Source organism: Gopherus flavomarginatus, chromosome 8 (genome assembly GCF_025201925.1).
Source record: "Gopherus flavomarginatus isolate rGopFla2 chromosome 8, rGopFla2.mat.asm, whole genome shotgun sequence".
Taxonomy (NCBI): Eukaryota; Metazoa; Chordata; order Testudines; family Testudinidae; genus Gopherus; species Gopherus flavomarginatus.
The window spans coordinates 42,749,443-42,773,965 of NC_066624.1; the positions used below are offsets into that span (position 1 = coordinate 42,749,443).

Below are 24,523 nucleotides of genomic sequence, written 5' to 3' on the forward strand. Positions count from 1 at the left end.
CTAGTGCCTAGCAGGGGAGAGAAGCTAGGGCCCCACGCCTGCTGGGGACAGAGTACTCCGAGGCTACAGGCACCGGTGTTCTCTGTCCTCGAGGCTTCTCCCTTCTCTCTGGAATCATATATTAGGTAATATTACATATGATGTGTTTTGTATTAATGTACAAATACAAAATAAGCCTTGAAAAATTGTTGGCGCCCACCACACTCTTCTGAAAACATGAATGTGCTACTGGCCACAAAAAGGTTGGGGACCACTGCCTTAGAGCACATCAGGTGCTATCCATACAGTGCCCAGCACTCCTTCCAAGAGCCAGCACTGTCTATATGCGCTGAGGAGAGGCTGGTGTCCTGAAGAAAATCAAAGCAAGCCAGGAAACTTGCATATCTCCCCTGCTGGCTATTCTGTAACTCACTGCTAATGCCCCTGCCTGACTGATTCTGTCCTGAGCCCTCCCCTCTGTGCAATCTGAAGAGCAGCACCCCACACCTGCTTTCAGGGACGGTCATGGGGTGTATGTATCCCACACTGGCCCAGAGACCCAAGGGTTAATACAGGCACTGCCAGCCACTGCTGACTGGACGCCTGACAGCAGGTGGGAGGATAAAAGAGCTAGGAAGCAGAGGGGCAGGGTGGCTACCAGAGGAGTGAGCAGGCTGAAGAAATGAACACCTGCCAACAAGCTAGTAAAGAGCTGCCCACAGACAACAGCCCAGGCGACGATGAACTGCCTGACAGGCTGGAGAGCCTGCAGAGACCCAGGGGAAGATAGGAAGAAGCTCAGGGCTCTGTCAGAATCGATGAACCCTGATCCTGCTTATCCAGCTCAAGGGCCCTGAGCTGGTACCCAGAGGCATGGGCGGACCTGGGCTCCCCTCCAGCCTGATAGATCTGGTTTTCAGACTCCTGGTCATCTGCTTCTCTGTGTATTAGTCTGCCTGTCTTGGAGTTTCCATTGGTTCCCATCTGTGATTCTTATTGATTTGTACAGACTGTTATATGCATTTATCCTGCATGTGCTACACCAAGCTTGGCTCCACCAGTCCATTCATACTCTCAGCCCACCCCTGCAGAGCTCGCTACAGAACTGAAATATGGATCAACCAGCACTCTCTCTTCAGCCTCCCACCAGCAAGTGTCTAAGATAAAAGCTGCCTTTCTGTACCATTTCTCCAGAATCTTCCCATCTTTGTGACCCAATTCTGTGTGTAGAAAACCACACCACAGAGTTTAGACCCAGAACATTCAAAGAACAGGAGCACACATGGATTGCTACCAATTCCCACGCTTATTACTGAAAAAGCTCTAATTCCTTCTGCTTGTCAAAAGCCTGTGAAATGATAAACATCCAGTGACAAGGTGTCAGGACCAATCTGTGCTAATTGCCTTATAACTTGCTTTATAGTCAATGGACCCTTTAAAATGCACATCCTCCACGAACTGTGCTGGTGGGTTGTACAGGGAACAGGCTCCCACATGTTCTAAATGAATCACACTTTCTTGTGGTTTCTGGCTTCTTATTTAGACAGAGGAATGAAAGACATTCATTCTTATGCTCCAACTTACAGAGGTGATGGGCCAGAACATTAGCAGAGTCTTACTTGGGTTGGGTGGGAAAAGGGTGCAGCTTTTGCAGTGAATAATCTCCTTCACTGCTGGCATATCTGGAGGATTAGGTGGTGGAACTATCCCCAAGCCAGGCATCATGGGGTTGATAGGTGGGATTCCCGTCATCATTCCAAGTGCAGGGTCAAAGTCTGAAATGGGAGAGAATAAGGAAGTGTGTTACTATTTATTATTCCTACTGCAATTGTGCCTAGGCACCACAAACAGGGCCCCATTCTTTTAGGCGGCACACAACCAAATGACACAAAGACAGGCCCTGTGGCAGAGTGCTCGCACTCCAGGATTTAGACCATACATGACAGGTGAGTAAACAGAAAAACATAGGGAGGAAAGGAAGGACAAAAGAGAAGAATATGTGAGTAGATGTGGTACAGCACACAAGTCATTTGGGGCATTAGTTTAACTAAAGAGGGAAAGACTCACAACTAGAGCTATGGGAAATGTTGTCAAAGCCATTTTCTATCAGAAAATTGGAAATGTTTTGCTTTCTCATGCACACCTAGGAAATTTTTTCTATCCTACACACCCCGAACACACATTCTGCAGGTGCAACATGAACCACTACCTTCTCCCAGAAGCAAGAATGGAAGCTGTGCAGAGAAGTTATTATAATTTCCAGCTCAGAAATGTGTGATTGTTACAGCCCAGTGCTTCACTGTTTGCTGACAGGAATACAGCACAAAGGAAATTGACATGGATACTTAATGTGATGGATCCATATACTGCACCAAAGATAAATTCACTAGTGATTCTCCTCCACCCCCAATCTGTGCAGTGATAACAGAGGGTGCTCTTGGAAGCACAGCACTAGACTGCACTCATGTCTTAGCCTGCCTCAAATCTTTTCCATCCCAGATGAAAATGAGCTAGATGCTTACATGCCCATTTAGGCAGTCTCTGCTGGAGAGAGGCAGGTACATTGACATAGCTGTGTGGAGGGAGCCCAGGATGGAACAGCAGGAGAGCTGTAGGCCAAGACTGAGGTTCACTGACAGAATGGTGTGGACATTTTACATGAAGAATATTAGTTTAAAATAAAAGAAAGAAAACCTTTCTGCAAAGAAAACCTGAAAATGTGACCAAAGTGTAGGCAGTGCAGTGTGCTCTTCCTGAGTTTGCTGCCACCCTGGAACTGCAAAGGGAGAACTGCATCATTCAACTCAACAGGACTTTAAATCGAAACCCTAAACATAATAACTTAAATATCTTTGTTGTTAATTACTGCACTGCTGATGATTTTGGAAGAGAAACCTCCAGCCAAACTTCTTGTCTCTCAACTTCAAACTGTGCCCATGTCTCCCCAAGTATCAAAGCCCCAACTCTCTCCCATGATAAGTATTGCTTTATCAATACAAAATTCCTTGGTGCGTGGAGACAGCATAAAACAAACTGGATGCAATATAAAAATAAACAACACGGGGGTCCGAATGCATTATTTATGTTCACATTTAATTCATTACAATTTAATTCATGTTCACATTTAATTCACTTTTTTTTTTTTTTTTTTTTTTAAACAGTAACCACTAGAAGATTGCAAAGTCCTGGAATTAGGCTGTAGAATTTAGGTCCAACTTGTGATGGAGTCCATGAGGTCTTGGATGTCGATGGATAAAACAAATTTAGCAAGTTAGAGGATATTTGTGTGTTCAATTTGTTCCCTTCAGGGTGCTGGGCTTCACTTCAACCTGCCTACATTTCAGCTAATTCTGCTCTTCTGAATGATGCGCTGCATGTGTTCTCCTCTGGCCACAATGTGGCAGCATTTCATGTGCTGCTCCAAGGTTAGAGCACTACTACTACTACATTTGAAGATTGTCTGGCAGCCCACAAAAGCCAGTCCCTCCGCTGGGCAGGTGGCCTGGATGCTGGCCACTTGTAGCTGTTTCCGGCACAGCAGATGGCTGACTCTGGTAGATGAGCTTTACTTTCTTCTGCTTTAGCCTGCCATGTTCTTCCCAAGGCTGCATTTCTGCAGCATCTTGATACATGGCTCAGTTTTGCCTGCCTAATTTGGCTTTGCTTAAATTAAATGCACATTTTTTCCATTTATTTTACACCATTCCCAAGATTTTACTGTGACATGGACTTGTACTGACAATGCAGATGTTGGGGCAGCGGAGATGGGCTGCTAGGATTTTGGTACCGAGGAGGGCAGTCTGATACCAGGAGGTGTTTGAAGCTCTAACCCTGGGTAGGTAATCTCTCTCTTCTATCCCGGCCTCTTGTTGGTAGGGGCAGAGGTGACCTGACGCTTTTAAAGAGTTCAGCTCCCAGATCCAGCTCACAAACCCTTAAGAGGAACCAGACACCCTACTTCTCCCCCACACTGCATGGCATCTAACCATAATGGGCAGCACATTAGCTGGATGTTTCTGATGAAATGACAGGTAATGAAATAGTTACTATCAACACTTAGGAAAAGGAAGTTATTTACCCTGTGTAACTGGAGTTCTTTCAGGCATGTGGTCCCTATCCGTATTCCACTGTGGATACAAATGCACTTCATGCACCTGAGACCAGGGAATACTTGCAAGTAGTGTCCATAGGTTCATGCCTGCACTCCTCTTGCTCTGCACCAAGGGCATTAGGGACAGGGGTGGTGTAGAGCAACAGCCTCTCCAGTTCCTTCGCTACCACGAATAGACACAATCTGAAGCAGAGGGGAAGTTGAGTGGGTAGTGGAATACAGAGAGAGATCCTGAAGAACTCCAGTTACAAAGGGTAAATAACTTTCCTTTCTTGTGTGTTGGTCCCTATGTGTATTGTACTCTGGATGACTGACAGGCAGTATGCAGAAAGGAGGAGGGTGCAAGGATGTAAGTGGTATAGCCAGGAGCGGCGCCAGGGTTTTTGGCGCCCTAGGCGCAGGGCCGGCTCTAGCCATTTCGCCGCTCCAAGCACAGCGGCACGCCGCGGGGGGCACTCTGCCGCTCGCCAGTCCCGCGGCTCCGGTGGACCTGCCGCAGGCGTGCCTGTGGATGCTCCACCGGAGCCGGGGGATCAGCGGACCCTCCGCAGGCACACCTGCGGGAGGTCCACTGAAGCTGCCTGCTGCCCTCCCAGTCGGAGCCGGCCCTGCCTAGACGGGGGTCCTTCCCGCGCTCCCAGTCGGCGGCAATTCTGCAGCGGGGGGGTCCTTCCATGCTCCCGGTCTTCGGGGCACTTCAGCGGCGGGTCCTGGAGCGAGTGAAGGACCCACCGCAGAACTGCCGCCAAAGACCCGGAGCATGGAAGGATCCCCCGCTGCCAAATTGCCACCGAGCATGGCAAAATGCCGCCCCCACAAATCCTGGTGCCCTAGGCGACCGCCTAGGTCGCCTAAATGGAAGCTCCGGCCCTGGGTATGGCTGCTTGTAGAACTACTGTTCCAAAATATGCGTCAGCGGAATAGGATTGGACCAAGGCGTAATGTTTCATGAATGCGTGGATGGAGCTCCATGTAGCAGCCCTGCAAATGTCAATCAAGCAGGGGTATCTCTTGAAGTGATGCTACTGAAGATGCTTGTGCTGTCATAGAGTGAGCCCATACGTCATGAGGAGGAGGAGGAGGAGGATGTGCCAGCTCATAAAGTAAGATACAACCAGAGATCCACTTACAGATTCCCTGGGAAGAAACAGCTTGTCCTCTGACTCGTTCAGCTGTGACAACAGCCAGCCTAGGTGACTTTCTGATTTGTTTTGTCCTCTGCATTAAAAATGCCAACATTTGTCTTACATCAAGGGAATGTCTCTTCTCCTCAACAGACGCAGGGGGCTTTGGGTGAATACAAGTAAGTGGATAGTCTGATTATGTGAAACTCCAAAGCTGCCTTTAGAGTGAATTTTGGGTGTAGTCACAGTGAGACTTTGGCCTTTATGGAATATAGTGCATTGTGGATCGGTCATTATGGTTCCATGTTGACCTACCCTGGACAAGATGATTGCAGCAAAGAAGGTGGCCTTGACTGACAGGTAAAACACTGAACACATAGCTAAGCTAACACAAAGGTGGCTTGGTGAGTGTAGAAAATACTAATTTAAGATCCCAATGAGGGGCTGGCTTCATCAGTGGAAAAGTTCTAAGTAAACCTCTTAAGAATCTAGCCGTGGCTGGGTGAACAAAGACGAGTAGCCCTCCACTGGTGGGCGACACATGCTGATTGTTGCCAGGTGACCCTGTAGCGAACTAAGGGAAAGACCTGCTGTCTGAAGGGTAAGGAGATAATCTATGCTAGCAGCAATACCCACTGTCTTTAGAGACCTATGATACTGCTGGGCACACACACAGAAACACTTCCACTGACCTAAATAGCATTTCCTGTAGTGTCCTTTCTGCTGTTACTGGGAACGGTTTGCACAGCTTCAGAGCAGGAGCATTCTAGGTCCAATGCTCACCCAAATACCAAGCTCTAAGATGAAGAGCATCCGGGCTGAGATTCCTGACTGCTGTTCTCTTGAATCAAAGAGATCCAGGAAAGGTTGAATGCTGATGAGCGGACAGATTGAAATTTGCAAGAGACTTGTGAACCAGAATTTTTGGGCCATTTGGGCATAATGTTCTAAAGAACCTAGGGTAGCAGTGGGGTAGGAGGAAAGACATAGTTCAAGCTGTCTGTCCAAGGGAGTAGGAGACCATTGCTTCTGAATTACTGGCCTTGAACTCCCTTGGAGCAGTGTACATTGCACTTCCTATTCTCCTGGGAGGCAAACAGGTCCCAGATTGGGGTTCCCCACTTACTGAAGATGTTGTTCACCACTAAGAACATAAGAGACCTGAAGAACACTGGGCCCACACTGGTCAGACCAATGGTCCATAAAGCCCAGTATCCTGTCTTCCAACAGTGGTCGATGTCAGGTGCTTCCGATGGAATGAACACAACAGGGCAATTATCGAGTGATCCATTCCATCTTCCACTCCCAGCTTCTGGCAGTCAGAGGCAAGGGACACTCAGAGCATGAGATCACACCCTGACCATCTTAGCTAATAGCCATTAATAGCTCTTATCCACCATGAACTTATCTAATTCTTTTTTGAACCCAGTTATACTTTTGGCCTTTACAAAATCCCCGGAAATGAGTTCCACAGGTTGACTGTGCATTGTATAAGAAGTACTTACTTTTGTGTTTTAAAGCTGCTGCCTATTGATTTCATTGGGAGATGCCTGATTCTTGTGTTATATGAAAGGGTAAATAACACCTCCTTATTCACTTTCACCACACCAATCATGATTTTGTAAACCTCTATCACAGGGGTGGCCAGCCTGTGGCTCCAGAGCCATATGTAGCTCTTCAGAAGTTAATATGTGGCTCCTTGTATAGGCACCGACTCCAGAGATAGAGCTACAGGCACCAACTCTCCAATGTGCTGAGGGGTGCGCTCACTGCTCAACCGCTGGCTCTGCCACAGGCCCTGCCCCCTCCCCTGAGCCTGCCATGCCCTCCCCCCCGAGCCTCCTGCTTGTCACAAAACAGCTGATCGTGATGTGCGGGTAGAGAGGGGGAGGCGCTGATCGGCAGGGCTGCCGGTGGGTGGGAGGCCCTGGGAGCAGGGGCAGAGCTGATGAGGGGCTGCTGACGTATTACTGTGGCTCTTTGGCATGTACATTGGTAAATTCTGGCTCCTTCTCAGGCTCGGGTTGGCCACCTCTGCTCTATCATATCCTCCCCTTAGTCATCTCTTTTCCAAGCTTTTTAATGTCTCCTCAGATAGAAGCTGTTCCATACCCTTAATCATTTTTGCTGCCCGACTCTGTACATTGTCCATTTCATTTTGTTTGTGAGTTTTTTGGGTAACACTGGTCTACAATTTTTGAGAAGTCGTCTGCTTCAGAGATAAAATGTGATATTATGTATTTTGATGTGCTGAATTCAAATATGACAATTAAAACAACTGATTGGCTACTGTTTCTAAGATATTTAAGTTTTTACATTTTATGTCTATGTATATTGTGTAGATAGTAGAGTTTTAATCATAAATTGTAAACCTAGGTCTTTTCATGTGTTTATGGTTGCTTTACATGATAATATTTCACCTGTCCTGTTTATGTAACACTTTAAACATCAGCAAAAGGGTTATATAAATAAAATTTATTATGAAACAAAAGGCAAAAAACTATTATGTACATAGTTTAGTCCTATTCAGTGTCTACTCGGCGCTTCTTGGCTTGTCTCTTGTATTCATTAAATGGAGCATCTCTTGTCACTGTCCAGCAATAGTCTGCAAGCATTGATGGGCTCCATTTGCCCTGATAGCCTGCCAGGAGATTCCACTGCTGTAGTCTGGAGCCCAACAGCTCTGCCTTACTCTTGGGTAGTTCCAAATCCCTGACAAGGTCATTCAGTTCACTTTGTGTTATGAGGTGTGGTTCAGAGGAGGAGGATGGGAGAAAATGTGGGTCCTGTGACATTGATGGTTCAGGACCAGAAGTTTCATCCTCTTCCTCTTCCTCGTCTGACTCAAGTGAGAAGGATTCTGAACCGGCAGTCCTTCTCCGTGGGGTACTGGGCGTATACCTGATAGAATGTTTGGATAATGCACAAGTCCACTTTTTCTTGTTTGACACACCTTTCCCAACTGGAGGCACCATGCAGAAGTAACAATTGCTGGTACGATCTGTTGGCTCTCTCCAAATCATTGGCACTGCAAAAGGCATAGATTTCCTTTTCCTGTTCAACCACTGGCGAAGATTTGTTGCACAAGTGTTGCAGCATATGTGTGCGGCCCACCTCTTGTCCTGATCTCCAATTTTGCAGCCAAAAGAAAGGTGATAGACTTTCTTAACCATAGCGGTTATACTGCGCTTTTGTGATGCAAAAGTCACTTCACCACAAACATAGCAGAAGTTATCTGCACGGTTCACACAAGTACGAGGCATCTCTGCTCACTTTGGCTAAACAGAAATGTGTCCCTTTGCAAAATCAAACACTGACAAATAAGAGAGCACGACACTGTATGATTTCTAGAGCTGATATAGGGCAATTTGTTCAGCAGAGTGATGTAAGCTTCGTTATGACTGCATCATCCATGACTTCTAGGAATAACATGATGCAATTCACATCATGTACGACACAATACCAGCTTCAGATTGCATCATTCATTGTTTTGCCTAAAAAGCAAGTACCGTCCAAACCCAGTCACAGATTTATTCACAGATCCAGTCAAAGATGTATTTTAGTAATCTCTGGTTTAAACTGAGATCCCTTCCCTTTATAACTCACTTATCCTCCGCCATTCCCAAGACAAGGGTTGTATATACTGACCCAACAGCATATCTTGAAAACTAGAGCCAATCAACAATTTTAAGCATCATTTTCGTTCTCAGTGACCCAGAATTAGTAAACTTGGACTACATTTATTTCAGAAGCATTTTGGCTGTCGAGCAGTATAATTGGCGCTGGTTTAAGAGAATGTAGCTCATGTTCCCTCTCTGAACTCCCTCACAAAGCTCTCGTTTGCTGCTCCTGGTCACAGTGATTTAGGAACCCACAAAATTTGTTGTGATTGCCATAAAATTTGACAGGCGAGGGGAGCTTGGGCTCATGGGAAGTAGGGGCCAGAGCTGAAGGCAACACGGCTTGAGCTCGCAGCACCACATTCTGCACCTGCAAGATTGCAACTCAGGTCCACAAGGCTCCCATTATCCATGTCAGAGAAAGTGGCCTTTGTAGGATCCATGCTTGCCGTAAGTTCTCTTATTATTGGTGGGGTTTTTGGACTGCTCAGACTGGCAGAGTCAGAGATGGGGTAGTCATGCCTTGTGGTTGGAGCAGGAGTCAGGCTTAGTGATTAGAGCAGGAGTGTAGCCAGGAATAGGAGCCCAGGGTCAAAGCCAGAGTCAAAGGCCAAGTGGCAGAGCAGAGGGTCAGAAATGAGTTACCATGAGTGAGGCAAGACAGGGGCAAGGCTAGGAACAAGCTGGCACAAGAGCTATCATAGCCATTGACAAATGCTTTGAGCAGCCATTGAACTTCAGAGCTGGTCTTCTGCTTCTTCCAATCGATCAGGTGGTGTGGCCAATCAGGCAGCCTACTACAGGCCAGCTGTGCCCATTAGATTACCCAGAGGCTGGCTCTGCAGCAGGCCCTGCTTCCTCAAACTCTGTTAATGTGGCTTGCTATGCTCTGCATAGTGAGAAGGTGGAGCTTTTCGCCAGGACCAGACTCGAGCCACTGCTGGATTTCTGAACCGGTACACACAGTCAGACAGTGCACTGGTTCTGACTGGTGCTGAATCCAGATGTGCAATGGAAATCACAGATGCTTTGTGCAGTCTTATAATGGGTATGCACAATTCCGCACATGAGGGGAATGAAATGGTATTTGAGGCTGTTGTGTGAGAGAGATTTTGGAAAACATATTGGTATTGTGCATCATGAGTAAGGCTAAGATTTTGTCATGGATTTTATTAGTAAGAGTCACGGATAGGTCACAGACAAAACAGAAAAATTCACTGAAGCCGTAACCCGTCCCTAACTTTTACTAAAAATGTCCCTGACACAATGGGGATCTACGGATCCCCACACTACTTCAAGCAGGGCAGCTGCAGGGACTAGGAGCTGTCTGTGGCAGCTGGGAACTGTGAGGTACCTCTCCCACCTGCAGCTCCCAGCATCCACAGGGGCCAGGATCTTGGATTCCTCCGCAGCCGCTTGGAGCTGCCTGCCATCCCTGGTGGCTGCAACAGCCAGGAGCTCTGGGGTTCCCTGCCATCTCCCATGGTCCAGAGCTCAGGGGTTCCCCCACTACCGGCAGGGAGCACGGGGTCCCCAGCTGCTGCTCGCCAGGAGCTGGGGGAGGGGGTGTCTTCCACTGCCCCCAGCGGTAGGGAGCTGGACGGATTTCCCGCCACCCCCACAGCTTCTTGTGCCAGCGGGCAGCAGGGGAACCTGCAGCTCCTGACCATGGCAGGCTGAAGTCACGGAGGCCACTGGAAGTCACGGATTCCGTGACTAAATTGCAGCCTTAATCATGAGTTCTGGAAACACTTTCATGAAGAGTATGAAGGCATGTTCTGTATTTTATTCAGCCTGAAAATGTGCTGCCATTCATAGTTTATGAATTACTGAGATGATAATTTGTAGGTTTTTATTACGAAACTTTCACATTGGGTGTGTGATGACATTCATTAAGGTTTATGCCACTTGTTTAATTATGTATAATAAAACTTGTTATTGATTTGCACACAAGGCTACAAACATTTTATTTTACACAGGTATTTACATACTGTACCAACCAGTAATGCAGACCAGCTGCCATCATGGCGTGGAGCACAATGGTATAACTGAACTTGGTCCAAAACCAAAGTCCATGCTCTCCTTGTTTTTTCTCACAGGTCTTGCATGTGTGGGCCACACTTGGACAGCAGCGGATGCACGTACAAGTTACATTGGTCCATTCCATGTGCTAGTATTTATCTAGTTAGAGCAGGACTCAGGCTCTGACCCACCCCCTAGCAGGGTCCACGGGCCTGAGTTAAGAAGGCTTCCTGGCCTGAGTCAGACTAATTTCTGTCATGGACAGAACGGAGTGTGGCAAAGCACCTGCTTCACCTCAGCAGGCTCAGTCCTTTTTAGCCTTGGTGACACAGGCTTGGGCAAAGCAAAATCCTTTCAGGTCGCACAGGGTCTGGCTGATCCCTCCCTCAGTCAGTCCCTTGTGCTGGGTTTCTCCCCTTCTGGGGACAGAGTGCACTCTTCCTTGCTGGAAGGGTTCAGAGTCTTGCTGCACCTAACTTGCCGGCTGCTTCTCTCACTCTCCCCCCTGCTTCCATGCCAGGGAGCGTTTAAAAAGGTCTCCAGCAGTTGGGGCCAGCTGAACCTAATTAGTTCCCTGGTAACTCCTTTTCCAGCTGAACCTTATTTCCCCATGGCTCTCTCTCCTCAGTGGACAGGGAGAGGCCTTTTAACCCCCCTGGGACTAATTAGTACCCCTTCCTTTGTAGCCATTTGTCCTGGGTTTGCCACAGGAGGCATAGGCTTGAACCGGAGTTCAAGTGTGCTGTGTAGATAGACGCCTCCATTAACCCCTGCCCTACTCTATCATTTAACCCCATACTATTTCCTCTACTCTGCCTTGTGTCTAATTGATTCAAAGCTTGTTCACTGCTTAATTAACTCATCAGCAAACCATTATTGGCTCAGTTCCAGAGCATCAGTATGAAGCAAGCAAAGTGAACAGCTTTGCTTGTGGCTTGAAGGATGGCTGCTGCAGCCTTGGGCTCGCCACACACACAACTCAGCCAATGCCTCTCACTCCTGACCTCCTCATGCCTGCTGTTCCAGTCTGAGCTTTTATACTGGGCCCTGTGTGGTAACTCTTCCAGAGCACAGGGAAGGGAGTTGAAATGTTATTAAACACTCATCAAACTAAACTTAAGTTCATTTTTTAAATCAGCACAGTTTAGACCAGAGGTCGGCAACCTCCACTTCCATTGGCCGGGAACAACGAACCACAGCCACTGGGAGCTGTGGGGGGCCATGCCCGTGGACGGTCAATGTAAACAAAATGTCTCATGGCCCGCCAGTGGATTACCCTGATGGGCCATGTGCCAAAGGTTGCCGAACCCTGGTTTAGACTCTGGCCTCTAGATAAGTCACCTTGCACAGCCTGTGTATTTTAGGCATTCCTCATCTTTGTGGGTTTTTGAGACAGAAATAAATATCAGTTTAGGTAAACTCCTCTAAATATGTCCTCAGTGCTGACAGCAGTTAGCAAATTAATGACAGACATAGCATCAATTAAGTTACATACCAGGCAGCAGCGGCTGCCCTGCCATTCCCATCGGTGCCATTCCTAGATTGTTCATCGCAGTGGCCCATGCAGTGAGGTCCGACATAGGCAAGCCCATTGGGGTAGAGTCTGCATTCAGATTTCTAACACCATCTGCTAAAAGGAGAGGTTGATTAATTTTAGCGTTTGGAAACTTGGTGCTCCGCCTGTTCCTCTACAGAGCAAGCATTACCCAACAAGGTTCTGCAGTATCTACACCAGTGGCTCTCAACCTTTCCAGACTATTCTATCCCTTTCAGGAGTCTGATTTGTCTTGTGTATCCCCAAGTGTCACCTCACTTAAAAACTACTTGGTTACAAAATCAGACACAAAAATACAAAAGTATCACAGCACACAGTTACTGAAAAATTGCTGACTTTCTTATTTTCACCATATAATTGTAAAATAAATCATTTGGAATATAAATATTGTACTTACATTTCAGTGTATAGTATATAGAGTGGTATAAACAAGTCGTATAAAATTTTAGTTTGCACTGACATCACTAGTGCTTTTTATGTGCATGTTGTAAAACTAGGCATCTAGATGAGCTAATGTAGCCCCGGAAGACCTCTGCGAACTCGCAGGGGTACATGTACCCCTGGTTGAGAACTACTGATCTGCACCAACAGTGACCTTGATCCCAGCACCAACACTGTGCCACTTGGGAAAAGAGCTGCTGCCATCATATGCTGTAGAAGACTTTCCAAAGAAAAAAAGGTTGGTGTCATCTCCATGACTAATACACCTATTAGTTTCAGGTGTAGCTCCTCCATTGTTCTTGAGAGTTGCTCACAGAGCCCTTGTAGATGTGCTGTTTTGTGGCGGCGGCAGCCTTTTCATCTTCTGACAGAAGCATAAAAACCGGGGCACAGATCCTCAGGGGTTGTAAACTCACATAGCTCAAATAAGGTCAAGGCCAATATACATCAGCTGAGGCTCTGGTCCCTTCCCATTTGGAAACATTTATTTCATATTAACAGAAAAAATTAAACCACTTTCGGTATATTTCCCTTCATGCTGGAAGTTATGTGTAAATTTTTAACAGTGAGGGTAATTAACCACTGGAACAATTTACCAAGGGTCGTGGTAGACTCTACATCACTGACAATTTTTAAATCAGGATTGGGTGTTTTTCTAAAAGATCTGCTCTAAGGATTATTTTGTGAATGTTCTATGGTTTCTGTTATACAGGAGGCCAGACTACATGATCACAATGGTCCCTTCCTGCTTTCGAATCTATGAATCTGTGAACTTGCTCAAAGGCTCTGAAGACGAAAGGAAGGGCAATAATGGGGAAGGAGAGATGGCATTGAGGATAGGTTTCTCCAGTCAAGCGATTCAAGAGCAAAAGGAATAGGAACCAGATAAGAGAGATCAGTTAAAGGAGAAGGTGGGAGGACCAAAGATAGGGCCGGATGGGGCTGAGGGGTTAGAGGGACATAGTAACAGACCTCAGCAAAGAGACTAAAGAGGAGGAGAGTGCAGAACTACACAGAAGAGGGCAGTTTATTCCTCCGCCCCACATTGTGTACAGCATAATGCTGAAAAGGCCTTACTCTTAATTGCACAGTGGTCCTCTTTATAACCATGCACAATCCATGCTGAGGGCAGTCATTTCCCATTGTTCATAAAGATTCCAAGTGCCAGCAAGTAAATCAGCATCACAAGACACAAAGCCCATATAACTAAGCTAGGCCAAAGTCATGAATTTATAGCACCTATATATATATATAGAAAAGAGAGTCATGTGATGACAAAGCATCACATTTCATGTCAAAGGCATAGATATATGAAGCCTGCTATATGCCAGTGCTCTGTTGTTCATGTTTACAATATTCCATCCACTAACTTTACAAGTACAAGGCCTTCTTCAAATGTACGAGGCCTTCAGCATATGACTGAACTTTATGCTCTTCTGAAAGAGTGATGGAGAAGATATTAGTACAGCACTGGGACTCTGAATTTGAATTGTCCCAAGGGTGTGGGTCACTTCCCAAGATTATTGCTGTTGCAGGGGCCTTGGGCACTGGCGCACCTCAGTCCCTCCTATTCTCTACCTGTAGCACATAACAGTCTAGTCTCCTGTGGGCTGTGATACTTTGATGTCACTTCAGTTGTTGGGTTCAGCGTATGAGTGGCTGGGTGGTACTGGTGGCCTGTGGTATACAGGAGGTCAGACTACATGATCTGGTGGTCTCTTCTGGCCTTAAACTCTATGACTCAAGCCATTCAAATTATTTCTTAAAGCTGTTAGATAAAGCTTTCATCTAGAAATAATACAGCTTCCAAACTTGGTATTTGGGAAAGTGGGAGGCTGACAGAGCTATTGGGCAAATGAAGGTAATTCTAGTGACCTAAATTGTTAATGCTTTGGAATGTTTTGGGTTTGTTTTGTATACTGGAACCTTTACTTTGAATTTTCTGGTTTTTAATATTAGGTCACTGCTGATAAATCTCTGACAGACATTGAATTGGTATCTAATAATCTAACAATACTGAAATGTTATAATTTTATGAACACTGTGCGTTACCTAGCCACTGAAGTGGAGTTATTGTATATTGGGTTATAAGACCTCCTTATACGAACATGTTGTTCAAGCTTAATAGGGGGTGATGAGTAAAACAAGCAGGAAAAGAGCACAATAGATCAAGACAAGCAACCTCCCAACACACAAGGAGGGCAATAACAAGACAGTGACTCCTGGCTCCAGGTTGAAGTGACACAGCTGTTCTGCTAATCTGGGAATGAAGAGATCAAAAGAACCTTTAAAAAGCCCTTCTCAGGAGAGGAAGGGGAGGGGAGTGTCAATTGTTGGGTGGACAGGGTGGACACAGAGAGAGGCCCAGCAGAAGTGTTCAAACCAATTGGCATACATATAAACTGGTTTATTGCTATTATAGTTCTTCTCTCATTGATACAATTACCAATAGATTTCCTATTTTATTTTCCAGATATAACGTTATTTCACATAAAAGAAATAGAAGACAAATGTTCGCTTTTATTATTTATTTTATAGCTGTCAAACAACATTATTATTTACTTATCTGTCTATTGGCAGAGGAAAATGCACAACAAGTGGATTCATTTACCTTCATTTACATACAAGGTATGTCTTTACATTCCTATCTACCTAACAGCAGCAGCAGTATTTCTTAGGATCTGTGGAATGAGGAGTCATCCCTGAACTGTAGCCTGATCAAGCAACATGCAGTGAGAGTCATTCCTGCACTAGGCTCCAGCCAATCCACAAGCCAGGAGCTAGTCTGGGGATACTCCGACCAGGTATATAAACCTCAAAGGTAAAAGAGCAGCTCAGTCTGCTCAGCATCACTTCATGGTTTGGAACTCTCCTCTGCCTGACAGTGGTGACAGATTCCACAGGGTCCAGTCCTGCTCTTGCTCCAGTGTTGTCCCCAGTCCTGTTCCAGCCCTGATCAGCTCCAGCCTAGCTTCCAGCCCTACCCCTGCCTTCTTCCAACCTTGCTCCTGACTCCCAATTCCGGTTCTGACCCCCAAGGCCCGAGTGCCACTGCTCTGACCACTAGGCCTGAGCATTCTTACCTCAGTTTCTGACAGGTTTCAATTAATTGTCAATATGAAGTCAAAGGAGAATTTTCCATAACAATTTAGTTTTCCCAATTATATGTTTTTTTCCATTTTTCATGGCTTTTCATTTCTCAGAGAAAATTGTAAAGTTTCATTATTAACCTGTCATCAGTAAAAATTGGTATACAAATTAAATAAGTACCTTGCATTTATTTCTATTCACCATCTATTTTACTATCATAGAAAACTACAGAAATGTGCTTTCTGAAACTTTTTTGAACATTAATTAAGGTCGATCTTGGACTTTTTTCCCATTCAAACTATACAAATCTAGGAAATAAAAAGAGAAAGTTTACTTTTCCACTTTCATTTCTAAGAATAAACCATTACTGATATTCCGTATATTCCCTGTTACCATCTAAAAATCACATTACCACAATTCAGTAATAACCTGCTATGGAGCCTGAACTCCATCCACTGCTACTTGCAAGAACTTTGCATGATTTGGAAAACTAGTGTGGAAATCAATGCAACTTTAGCAAAGATAATATAGCTATGGGTGGAATGAAAAAGAGAATAATGTCTGGGAAAAGAAATATTAAGAAACCTAAACAGACATTAGCTGGTAAATTGACCGTGTAGTTTAAAGCTTTTTGAATTGGGGACCCTCTGTCTTCCTCATAACATGGGCTGTCTCTTTCCCATTCTACCTGGCCGAATAGGAATATTGCCTTCCCTGTGGTTGCAATCCTACAAAAAAAGGATCAATGCATGTGGGATTCATTGTGGGTATTCTGCAGATAGTGATCCATGCAATCTGAGCAGCACATGGCAGGCTTGCAGAGCTGAGAAAAGACCCACTGTTTTCAACTCACAATTTTACTGAGAGTCTCATAATATTTAGTGTTTTTCTTAAAGCCCCGGTCCCTGGAATCATGAGATTACATAAGAATCTCAGCTTTCATTTTTTCAACGATTTGGGAAATGCTGGCCTAGATGATCAGCAGAGATCTGCTTTGACAAAGTGACACATTCTGGCTGTTTTGGATTAAAATTCACATTAGTCTTGAACTCTGTTTAAAGAGTTGTAGACGCCATTTGACTAAGGTGACCAGATAGCAAGTGTAAAAAATCAGGAAGTGGGGGGGCAATAGTTGCCTATATAAGAAAATGTGAATTCTGAAAGCTCAAAGACCAGAAAGCATATGAAAGGAACTCAACATTTACTGTGTTTTAACATCTCATGATTTTAGCCAGTCTCATAATTTTGGGGGCCAGAGTCATCATTTTTGAGTCACGATTTCAAAACGATTAACACCACACAGGGTGTTGGAGTCTGGCACATGAAGACACCCTCATATCTGTATATAAATGGCAACTAGCCTCAATATACAGAAGTGAAGGGAACACACAGGAAGCCACGACCAATTTTTCACACCAATCTGATCCAAAACAGAAAACCTACTGCTGGCTAATCCAGTCTTGAGCATGTACCAAGCTGTGATTCCAGTTATTTCTAGCTATCCAGTGACAAGTGACAGAAACAGATCCCCCAGTAACTCTGAATTACTGACACAGCAGGAACTAAAAGCTACTTTGCTTTGCCATTTTAAGCAGAAGCCTCAGTTGTTTCCTTCAGATACTCTTCCCCAGCTAAATACATAATGTTTCTGTCTGGCTCACTTGCGGGAATGTTTGTTCTCTTTCTCTTCTTGCTTGACTCCCCTCCATTCTCAACTGCACTTTCAGAAACCAGAGGGCCAGTAGTGTTGGTAAACTGCAGAGGTCCGTTGTTAGTGGCAGGATCAAAGGACAGTTGACTTAATCCTGTAAAAGAGAAATAACTCATTAGGGGGATATTTTCAGATTTTTGTGATCTTCATATAGTATCTCAGAAATTGGAGAAGAAAAGACGCCTCAGATACCATATACTGCATGCCCTGAGGGGCTAATGCAGGATTCTTTCCCTCATTCTGTTCTCCAGGGATTTGTCTGATAGCTATCACAGCAAGCCAGGGATGAATGAGTTCCCCCTCCCTGCCCTGTTGATGAACTGGGGGAAAAGACATAAGGAACTGACTGTATTTGCATAGACACACTTACTTTACTCAGGTCAGAGGCTCCCCGGCTATTTACTGGCAGGACCCCATTTTAATTAACTATTTTTTCCCCATGACCCCAGATAGCATGATGTCATTTGGCTATACATAATGGTATCCTCTGCACAGCATATTCTCATACATATGGTGTGTGACATCCTGCTGTGTGGACACCGTTATGTACAGCCAAATGACATCCTCCATGAACCTTGACTCGCACACATGCATGGAGCACAATGGCATACTGCGCATACTTGGGATCACCTCACCACCTATACTGATGGTGTGACCCCACTTGAGATTGTGACCCACGGTTTGGGAAATGCAGGCCTAGATGATCTGCAGAGATCTGCTTTGACAAAATGATAAATTCCGGCTGTTTTGGGTTAAAATTCACATAAGTCTTGAACTCTGTTTAAAGAGTTCTAGACACCATTTGACTAAGGTGACCAGATAGCAAGTGTAAAAAAATCAGGAAGTGGGGGGCAATAGTTGCCTATATAAGAAAATGCCCCCAAAATTGGGCCTGTCCCTATAAAATCAGGACATCTGGTCACCCTACATTTCACCTTCCCCCTCCAGTGTTTAAAGATGGATCTGATCAGACTAGACGCAATTTAGAGTCCTTATTTCAGTTCACTGATCACAAGAGCTGAAATCACAGATGAGTGGTCTACTGAACCTTACACTTGATGCGGGGACAGTGATGCAGTGAGAGACAGTACAAATCATACAGAAGCAGTTGGGTTCCCCACTAGCCAGTGAAATCTCTAAAAACTGGGCTAAAGGATGGAATCTCGGAACACAGCATTGCATCAAGAGGCAGGGACATCAGCAAATGGCAAGCAATGGCAGCGAGAGCAGTGTTAGCAGCAGCAAATGGGACAGTGACAGAGACAACAGTGGTGAGACGGTGCAGCAGCAGAACCACAGAATCGGGGCGGTAGGTGCCAGAACCTGACCCCCCAAACTCCGCCCACCCAAACTCCGCCCCCACCTGCCTAAGGCTCTGGAAAGGAGTTTGGGTTGGCGGAGGAGGTCTGGGGTGCACGCCCTGGGCTGGGGCAGGGGATTGGGGTGCAGGCTCTGGGAGGGAGTTTGGGTGCAAAAGGGGTGAGAGGTTGGGCTCTAGGAGGAAGTTTGGGTGGGGGAGGGGTTCTGTGGTGCAGGCTCTCGGATGACATTTGGGTGCTGGGTGCAGGCTCTGAGATGGGACAGAGGGTGGGGGGTTCAGGAGGGGGTGAGGGATGCAGGCTCTGGGATGGAGTTCGGGTGTAGGCTCTGAGCTGGGGCAATGGGTGGGGATGCAGAAGGAGGTAAGAGGGTGCAGGTTCTGGGATGGAGTTTGGGGGTTTGAGGGAGGGGTGAAGGCTCTGGGAGGGAGTTTAGGGACAGGAGGGGGTGTGTGGATTAGTGGGAGGGAGTGCAGGCTCTGGGAGGGAGTTTGGGGATGGGAGTGGGTACAGAGGGAAGGCGTGCAGGGGTGAGGGCTGTGGCTGGGGATGAGGAGTTTGGGAGGGATCTCAGAGCTAGGGCAGAGGGTTGGGGTGAGGGCTGTGGGCTTCATGATGCAGGACAGGGCTCAGGCAGAGGGTTAGGGTACCGGGGGATGATGGCTCTGGCTGGGGCCAGAGATGAGGGGTTTGAGGTGTGGGAGGGGCTCAGGGCTAGGGCAAAGGGTTGGGGTGGAGGGGTGCAGATTCTGGGGTAGGGCAGGGCTGGGGATGAAGATTTTGGGGTGCAGGCAGGCTGCCCCAGAGCTGGGGCCAGAAAGAACTCCCCCCCTCAGCCCTATCCTCACAGGCAGCAGTGAGCTCTGGGGGAGGGGCCCCCTTCTCTCCCCGGCAACACTCACCCCGCACCGCTGTCACTGCACATGCTGCTAGGGCCCCTCTCAGGTCCAGGAAGCCCCCTTGCCTCCTCTATGGTGGGTGCCGGGGGGAGGGGCTGCCATTACATGTGCACCTCCTCCCCTGCTGCTGCCCCTCACTGTAGCCTCACTGGGGGTGAGGGATGGGGCTGCCCGTTGCCCAGTGTGGGACAGGAGCAGTGACTGCAGGCACGGGGGGCCCCTGTGCTGGTGGAGGGTCCTGCCAGAAAATTTAAGGGTCTGAGGTGGAAGGGCATGGTAAAGGCACCCTGCCCTGCCACTAGAGGATAGGAGGCACTAGGACCCTGCAGCAGCAGTTGCTGCTGGGAGGCAGCAGAGTGGAGTCACCCTGGAGCTGCAGGGGAAAGGCAGGGACACTCTGGAACCAAGGGGCAGCAAGTGGGGCCGGGGGACACTCAGGAGAGGTGTGGGGGGGGGGGGGAGTGGCAGGTGGGGCTGGGGACGAGACCCAGCCCCAAACATTGGTGGAGCCAGGACCCTGGGCCCTGAATGTTGCTGGAGCCTGGGCACCACGGGCCCATACAACTTGCTGCCCCTGCGCAGAACCATTTGGCAAGTGGCTCTTGAAAGACAATGGATGCCAGAGTCTCATTACTGGACTCCATCAACCTGGAGGTATCCAAGGACATCAGCGCTGCTCCCTCTGGGCACAGAACCGCTTTGGTAAGTGGTTCTCCAAAGAAGACAGGACCGGGCCCTCAATACTAGATTTTCTTAACCTAGAGATGCTTGATGGCCAGAAACACTTGGCAAATCGCTCAGAGTCAAGGGCTTTCACTCCTCCTTGTGTACCTCTGGAACCTTCCATGAGTGGGGAGACAAGGAAGTCTCGAAGCCTGACTCAGGCTTGGGTAAGGTAACCACCAATCCCCAGCTGGGAGGGACAGTCCCAAAATACAGAGTTCAAGTCCTGGTGGCAGAGTGTCAGCATTGCTTCTCTGTGGGGGTTAAGGGGCTCCAATGGCTACGACTCACCAGATCGTTCTGGAAGCTTGTCCAACAAGTTGGACTATGCAGAGGCCTCTCAACTGAAATTCCGCTACATGAAGCGGCACTAGACTCTGAGTTTGAGAGTTTTGCAAGAGATACTCAGTTATGTACCTATCACACAGCTAAACAACAAGAGTCTAAGGGGCAATGTGAAACAGCGGAGCAAAGCTGCTAGGAACAGTATGAGACTGTTCACAGTGGAGTTCCTCATGGAGCACGGTGGAGTTCATCTTCCCTCACTGCTTCCTGCTATGCTGTATTCCAACTTCTTCATTTACAAGTGTTTACATGTGACTAGGATCTTGGCCAGGATTCCAAGCTAAACCATGCATGGTCTGGACAGGTGGCCGGCTATTATTTCAGCCCCTATTGCGTAGAACGAGTGTTTGATTTCAACACACACTTAAAACACCTATAAGGTTGAGCTCTGATATTCCTATTGTGAGGGTTAAATATCACCATATAAATGTCTGAAACCTCATTATAAATACCTGAACTTTGACAGGTCATGAAGTTCACAAGCAATAATATGTTATATATAAATGCAAATGATTTGCAAACTCTGGGCTAAAGGAAGCAGTGCCTTTTCCTTGTGTAGAAGAGGGATGATCTTAGGTTTAGTGCACAAAAACTACAGTTAACTACAAAAATAACTATGCAGTAGCATTCAGAAGCTCCAATCAGGATTGGGACCCTACTGTCCTAGATGCTGTACAACACATAGAAAGACAGAGTTCCCACCTTGTATAGCAATTTGTCACTTAAGAAATATGGTGACCTAATGCAAAACAAACATTTTCCAGTGTCTGTGTGAAAATGGCAAATGGAGCTTGCCAAGAGAGAGAATATTTTACTTCAAAACAACTCAACCTCTCTACCTCGTAAAATGGGCTGGAATTCTTTTCAGAAATCTGCTTTTCTCATGGTACCTGCACTAAAAATACCAGGGAATTGTCCCATCACTGCTCTAACATGGGGCAGCTCCAATTTAACATTGGTGGGAGCTTTTGTACAGAATACCATCCCATGTTTGCACCAGGAATGAGTTTCTTCCTAAAAGTGGGTGGAGAATGAGGCCCTGCACCTCCGTGGCCTTGCCCCTCCCCCTCCTCTTCCCCTCAAGGCCCTGCCCCCTGGCCAAGCTGGAGCCAAGGAGCCTGAGCCCCTCCCCCTGCCTAGGATGGGAGGGGCCCCCCCAAGAGCAGCCCCTTGCCCATGTCCTTGACCTCCTCCCAAGGCAGGTGGAGGGTCGGCAGCTTCCCACAGCTGCCCATGCGGTTCTTATCCCAACTCCAGCTTGGCCTGGGGATGGGGTCTCGGAGACCGAAACGCTGCAGCCAGGCCATGGTAACAGCCGTCCAAGCAGCTGTTGGGCAGGAGGTCCGGGGGGGTGGGGCAAGGGCCAGAGGCTGCTCTCAGGCCCCTCCACCCCAGGCATGTGGACAGTCCACATCTCCCCACAGCTGCCCAGCTTCTCTGGGCTGGGCTCCAGCTTCCAGCCTGGCTGGGGCCGGGCCTCAAGGGTAAGAGGAGGGGAAGGGCCAGTGGCAAAAAGTGGATGGGCCAGGCCCATCCACTTTTAAAAGTGGGAGGACCATGGCCCCTTGCCCACCCCATATCGACGCCCCTGGTTTGGATCACCATCTAGATAGTGTGCACCAGTGAAGAGTTTATTAAATTCCATGTGCATTTTATATAACAACCTGATTGTGGATTGTGCCAGCTCTTTTCCAGGCCCAAAATCCAGAGTTTGGTCAAGAGACCAGAGTCCTAGCAAATAGTGAATAGCTAAGAGAAGCAGAATAAACAAAAGATAACCTTGCTTTGCCAAAATAAGCCTAGTCAGCAAATTGCCAGGTACTGGAGCTGAGAACTAAATAATTGCGTCTTATTCAAAGTTGCAAATTGAACAAAGAAGCCCTGTTTCGGTTGTTAGTTTCTTTTCTAGGGAGATGTTGTTCCCACATATCCAACCTTGAGTTTATGAAAGGTTGGCACAAGTCAGTATAAGATATGGTCTCCTCCCAGCTCCCTTTCACAGGGACGAATGCCTGCCTTAAAACACAAAGGGGACAATCTTTATTGTCATATACTTCCACTATTTCCTTGCTTTAACCCCTAGAAATGTACCTGTTGAACAATCAAAGGCGTTGCTTCATTCCTATGAACCCCAAATCAGAATTCAACATATATATTTTATACTAATAACATTTAATTAATACTGTGATAAAATATTAACTTGAGACCCCATGGGCAGAGCCATTATGCGACCTGTTAACCATTGGCTAATGTGCTATCTTGTCTTGCGGCTGAACCTATCCCAGGGTGTGGAACTGCCTACCTCGTTACTTTCCCTTGCCCATGGAAAATCCATATATTCCATTGTAACAGTGTCTCTGAGCCTACTAAGCAAGGTGACACTCCACCAGAGCTGTGCATAATAAACTCCTATGCTTAACCTCTACACGGTGTGGATTTATGTTCCTTCAACCAGGCAGAGCAACTTTACAAAATGCGTACAGAATGGGGGACTCTATGCTGGGAAACACTGGCTCTGAAAAAAACTTGGGAGGTCAGTGGATAATCAGCTGAGTTCCCAGTGAGACGTTCTGACCAATAGTGCTAATGCAATCCTAGGATGCATAAACAGAAGTATCTCAAATAGGAGTAGATAGATTATATATCTCTGTATTTGGCATTGGTGCGACCACTGTTGGAAGACTGTATCCAATTCTGGTGTTCACAGAAAGTTGACAAATTGCAGAGGGTTCAGAGAAGAGCCACGAGAATGATTAAAGGATTGGAAAACATGACTTATAGTAACAGACTCAAGGAACTCAATCTATTTATTTTAACAAAGATAGAATTAACAGGTGATGATCAGTTTATAAGCATCTACATGGAGAACAAATATTTGAGAATAAGCTCTTCATTACAGCAGACAAAGGCTGGAAATATTGAAACTAGACACATTCTACCTGGAAATAAAACACACAAATTTTCAATAGTGTGGGTAATTAACCATTGAAACAACATTCCAAGGGTTGTGGTAGATTCTCCATCACTGTCCATTTTTAAATCGGGATTGGATGCCATTTTAAAAGATCTGATCTATTTCAAACAGGAACAATTCTGGAGAAGTTCTATGGGCTGTGTTATGCAGGAGGTCAGATTAGATGATCACAGTGGTTCCTTTTGGCCTTAGAATCTATGAATAGCTGTTTTCAGACTATTGGGCTTAATGTCATGAGTGGCAACACTGGTCTTCTCTAAACGCCTTTTCCAGAAGCTTGTGATTTGCTCATTTTCCTTTGGGACAGAAATTATGATCACTCTCCAGTTCAGTGGTGGCAGCTTTTCGGAAACAGAGAATAAAATCCAGAGGATTTATTGAAGTATGTCAGCATTAAAAAGAGCTTGACGTTTAAAAAAATGTTCAGTATGTTTTCCCTCACACAGATAACTCCCAAACACCAGCTTTGTTTCAGATGTTCAGACTCTGCCTTCTCATAGCCCTCCATGTAGGATACATTCTTTGCCAATTAAACAAGCTAGTTTTTTATATTATAAAATTACTAATGTGTATAAATGACATTCCGTGCACAGTATACTAATTTCCTTAA

At 46.4% G+C, this 24,523-nt stretch overlaps 1 protein-coding gene across 6 annotated transcripts in view; it reads right to left on the minus strand.

Annotated features, from left to right (window-relative positions):
• ENOX2 (ecto-NOX disulfide-thiol exchanger 2) overlaps positions 1-24,523 on the minus strand; it is a 147,889-nt gene that overhangs the window by 83,138 nt on the left and 40,228 nt on the right. For 5 of the 6 annotated variants that reach the window (XM_050964328.1, XM_050964330.1, XM_050964325.1 and 2 more), the window contains exons 2-4: positions 17,604-17,747; positions 12,352-12,486; positions 1,599-1,754 (exon numbers count right to left, since the gene is read on the minus strand). In XM_050964328.1, the coding sequence (XP_050820285.1) occupies positions 1,599-1,754; positions 12,352-12,486; positions 17,604-17,747 (435 nt within the window). The remainder of the gene's footprint in view (positions 1-1,598; positions 1,755-12,351; positions 12,487-17,603; positions 17,748-24,523) is intronic. The other variant, XM_050964326.1, reaches the window with a different exon arrangement.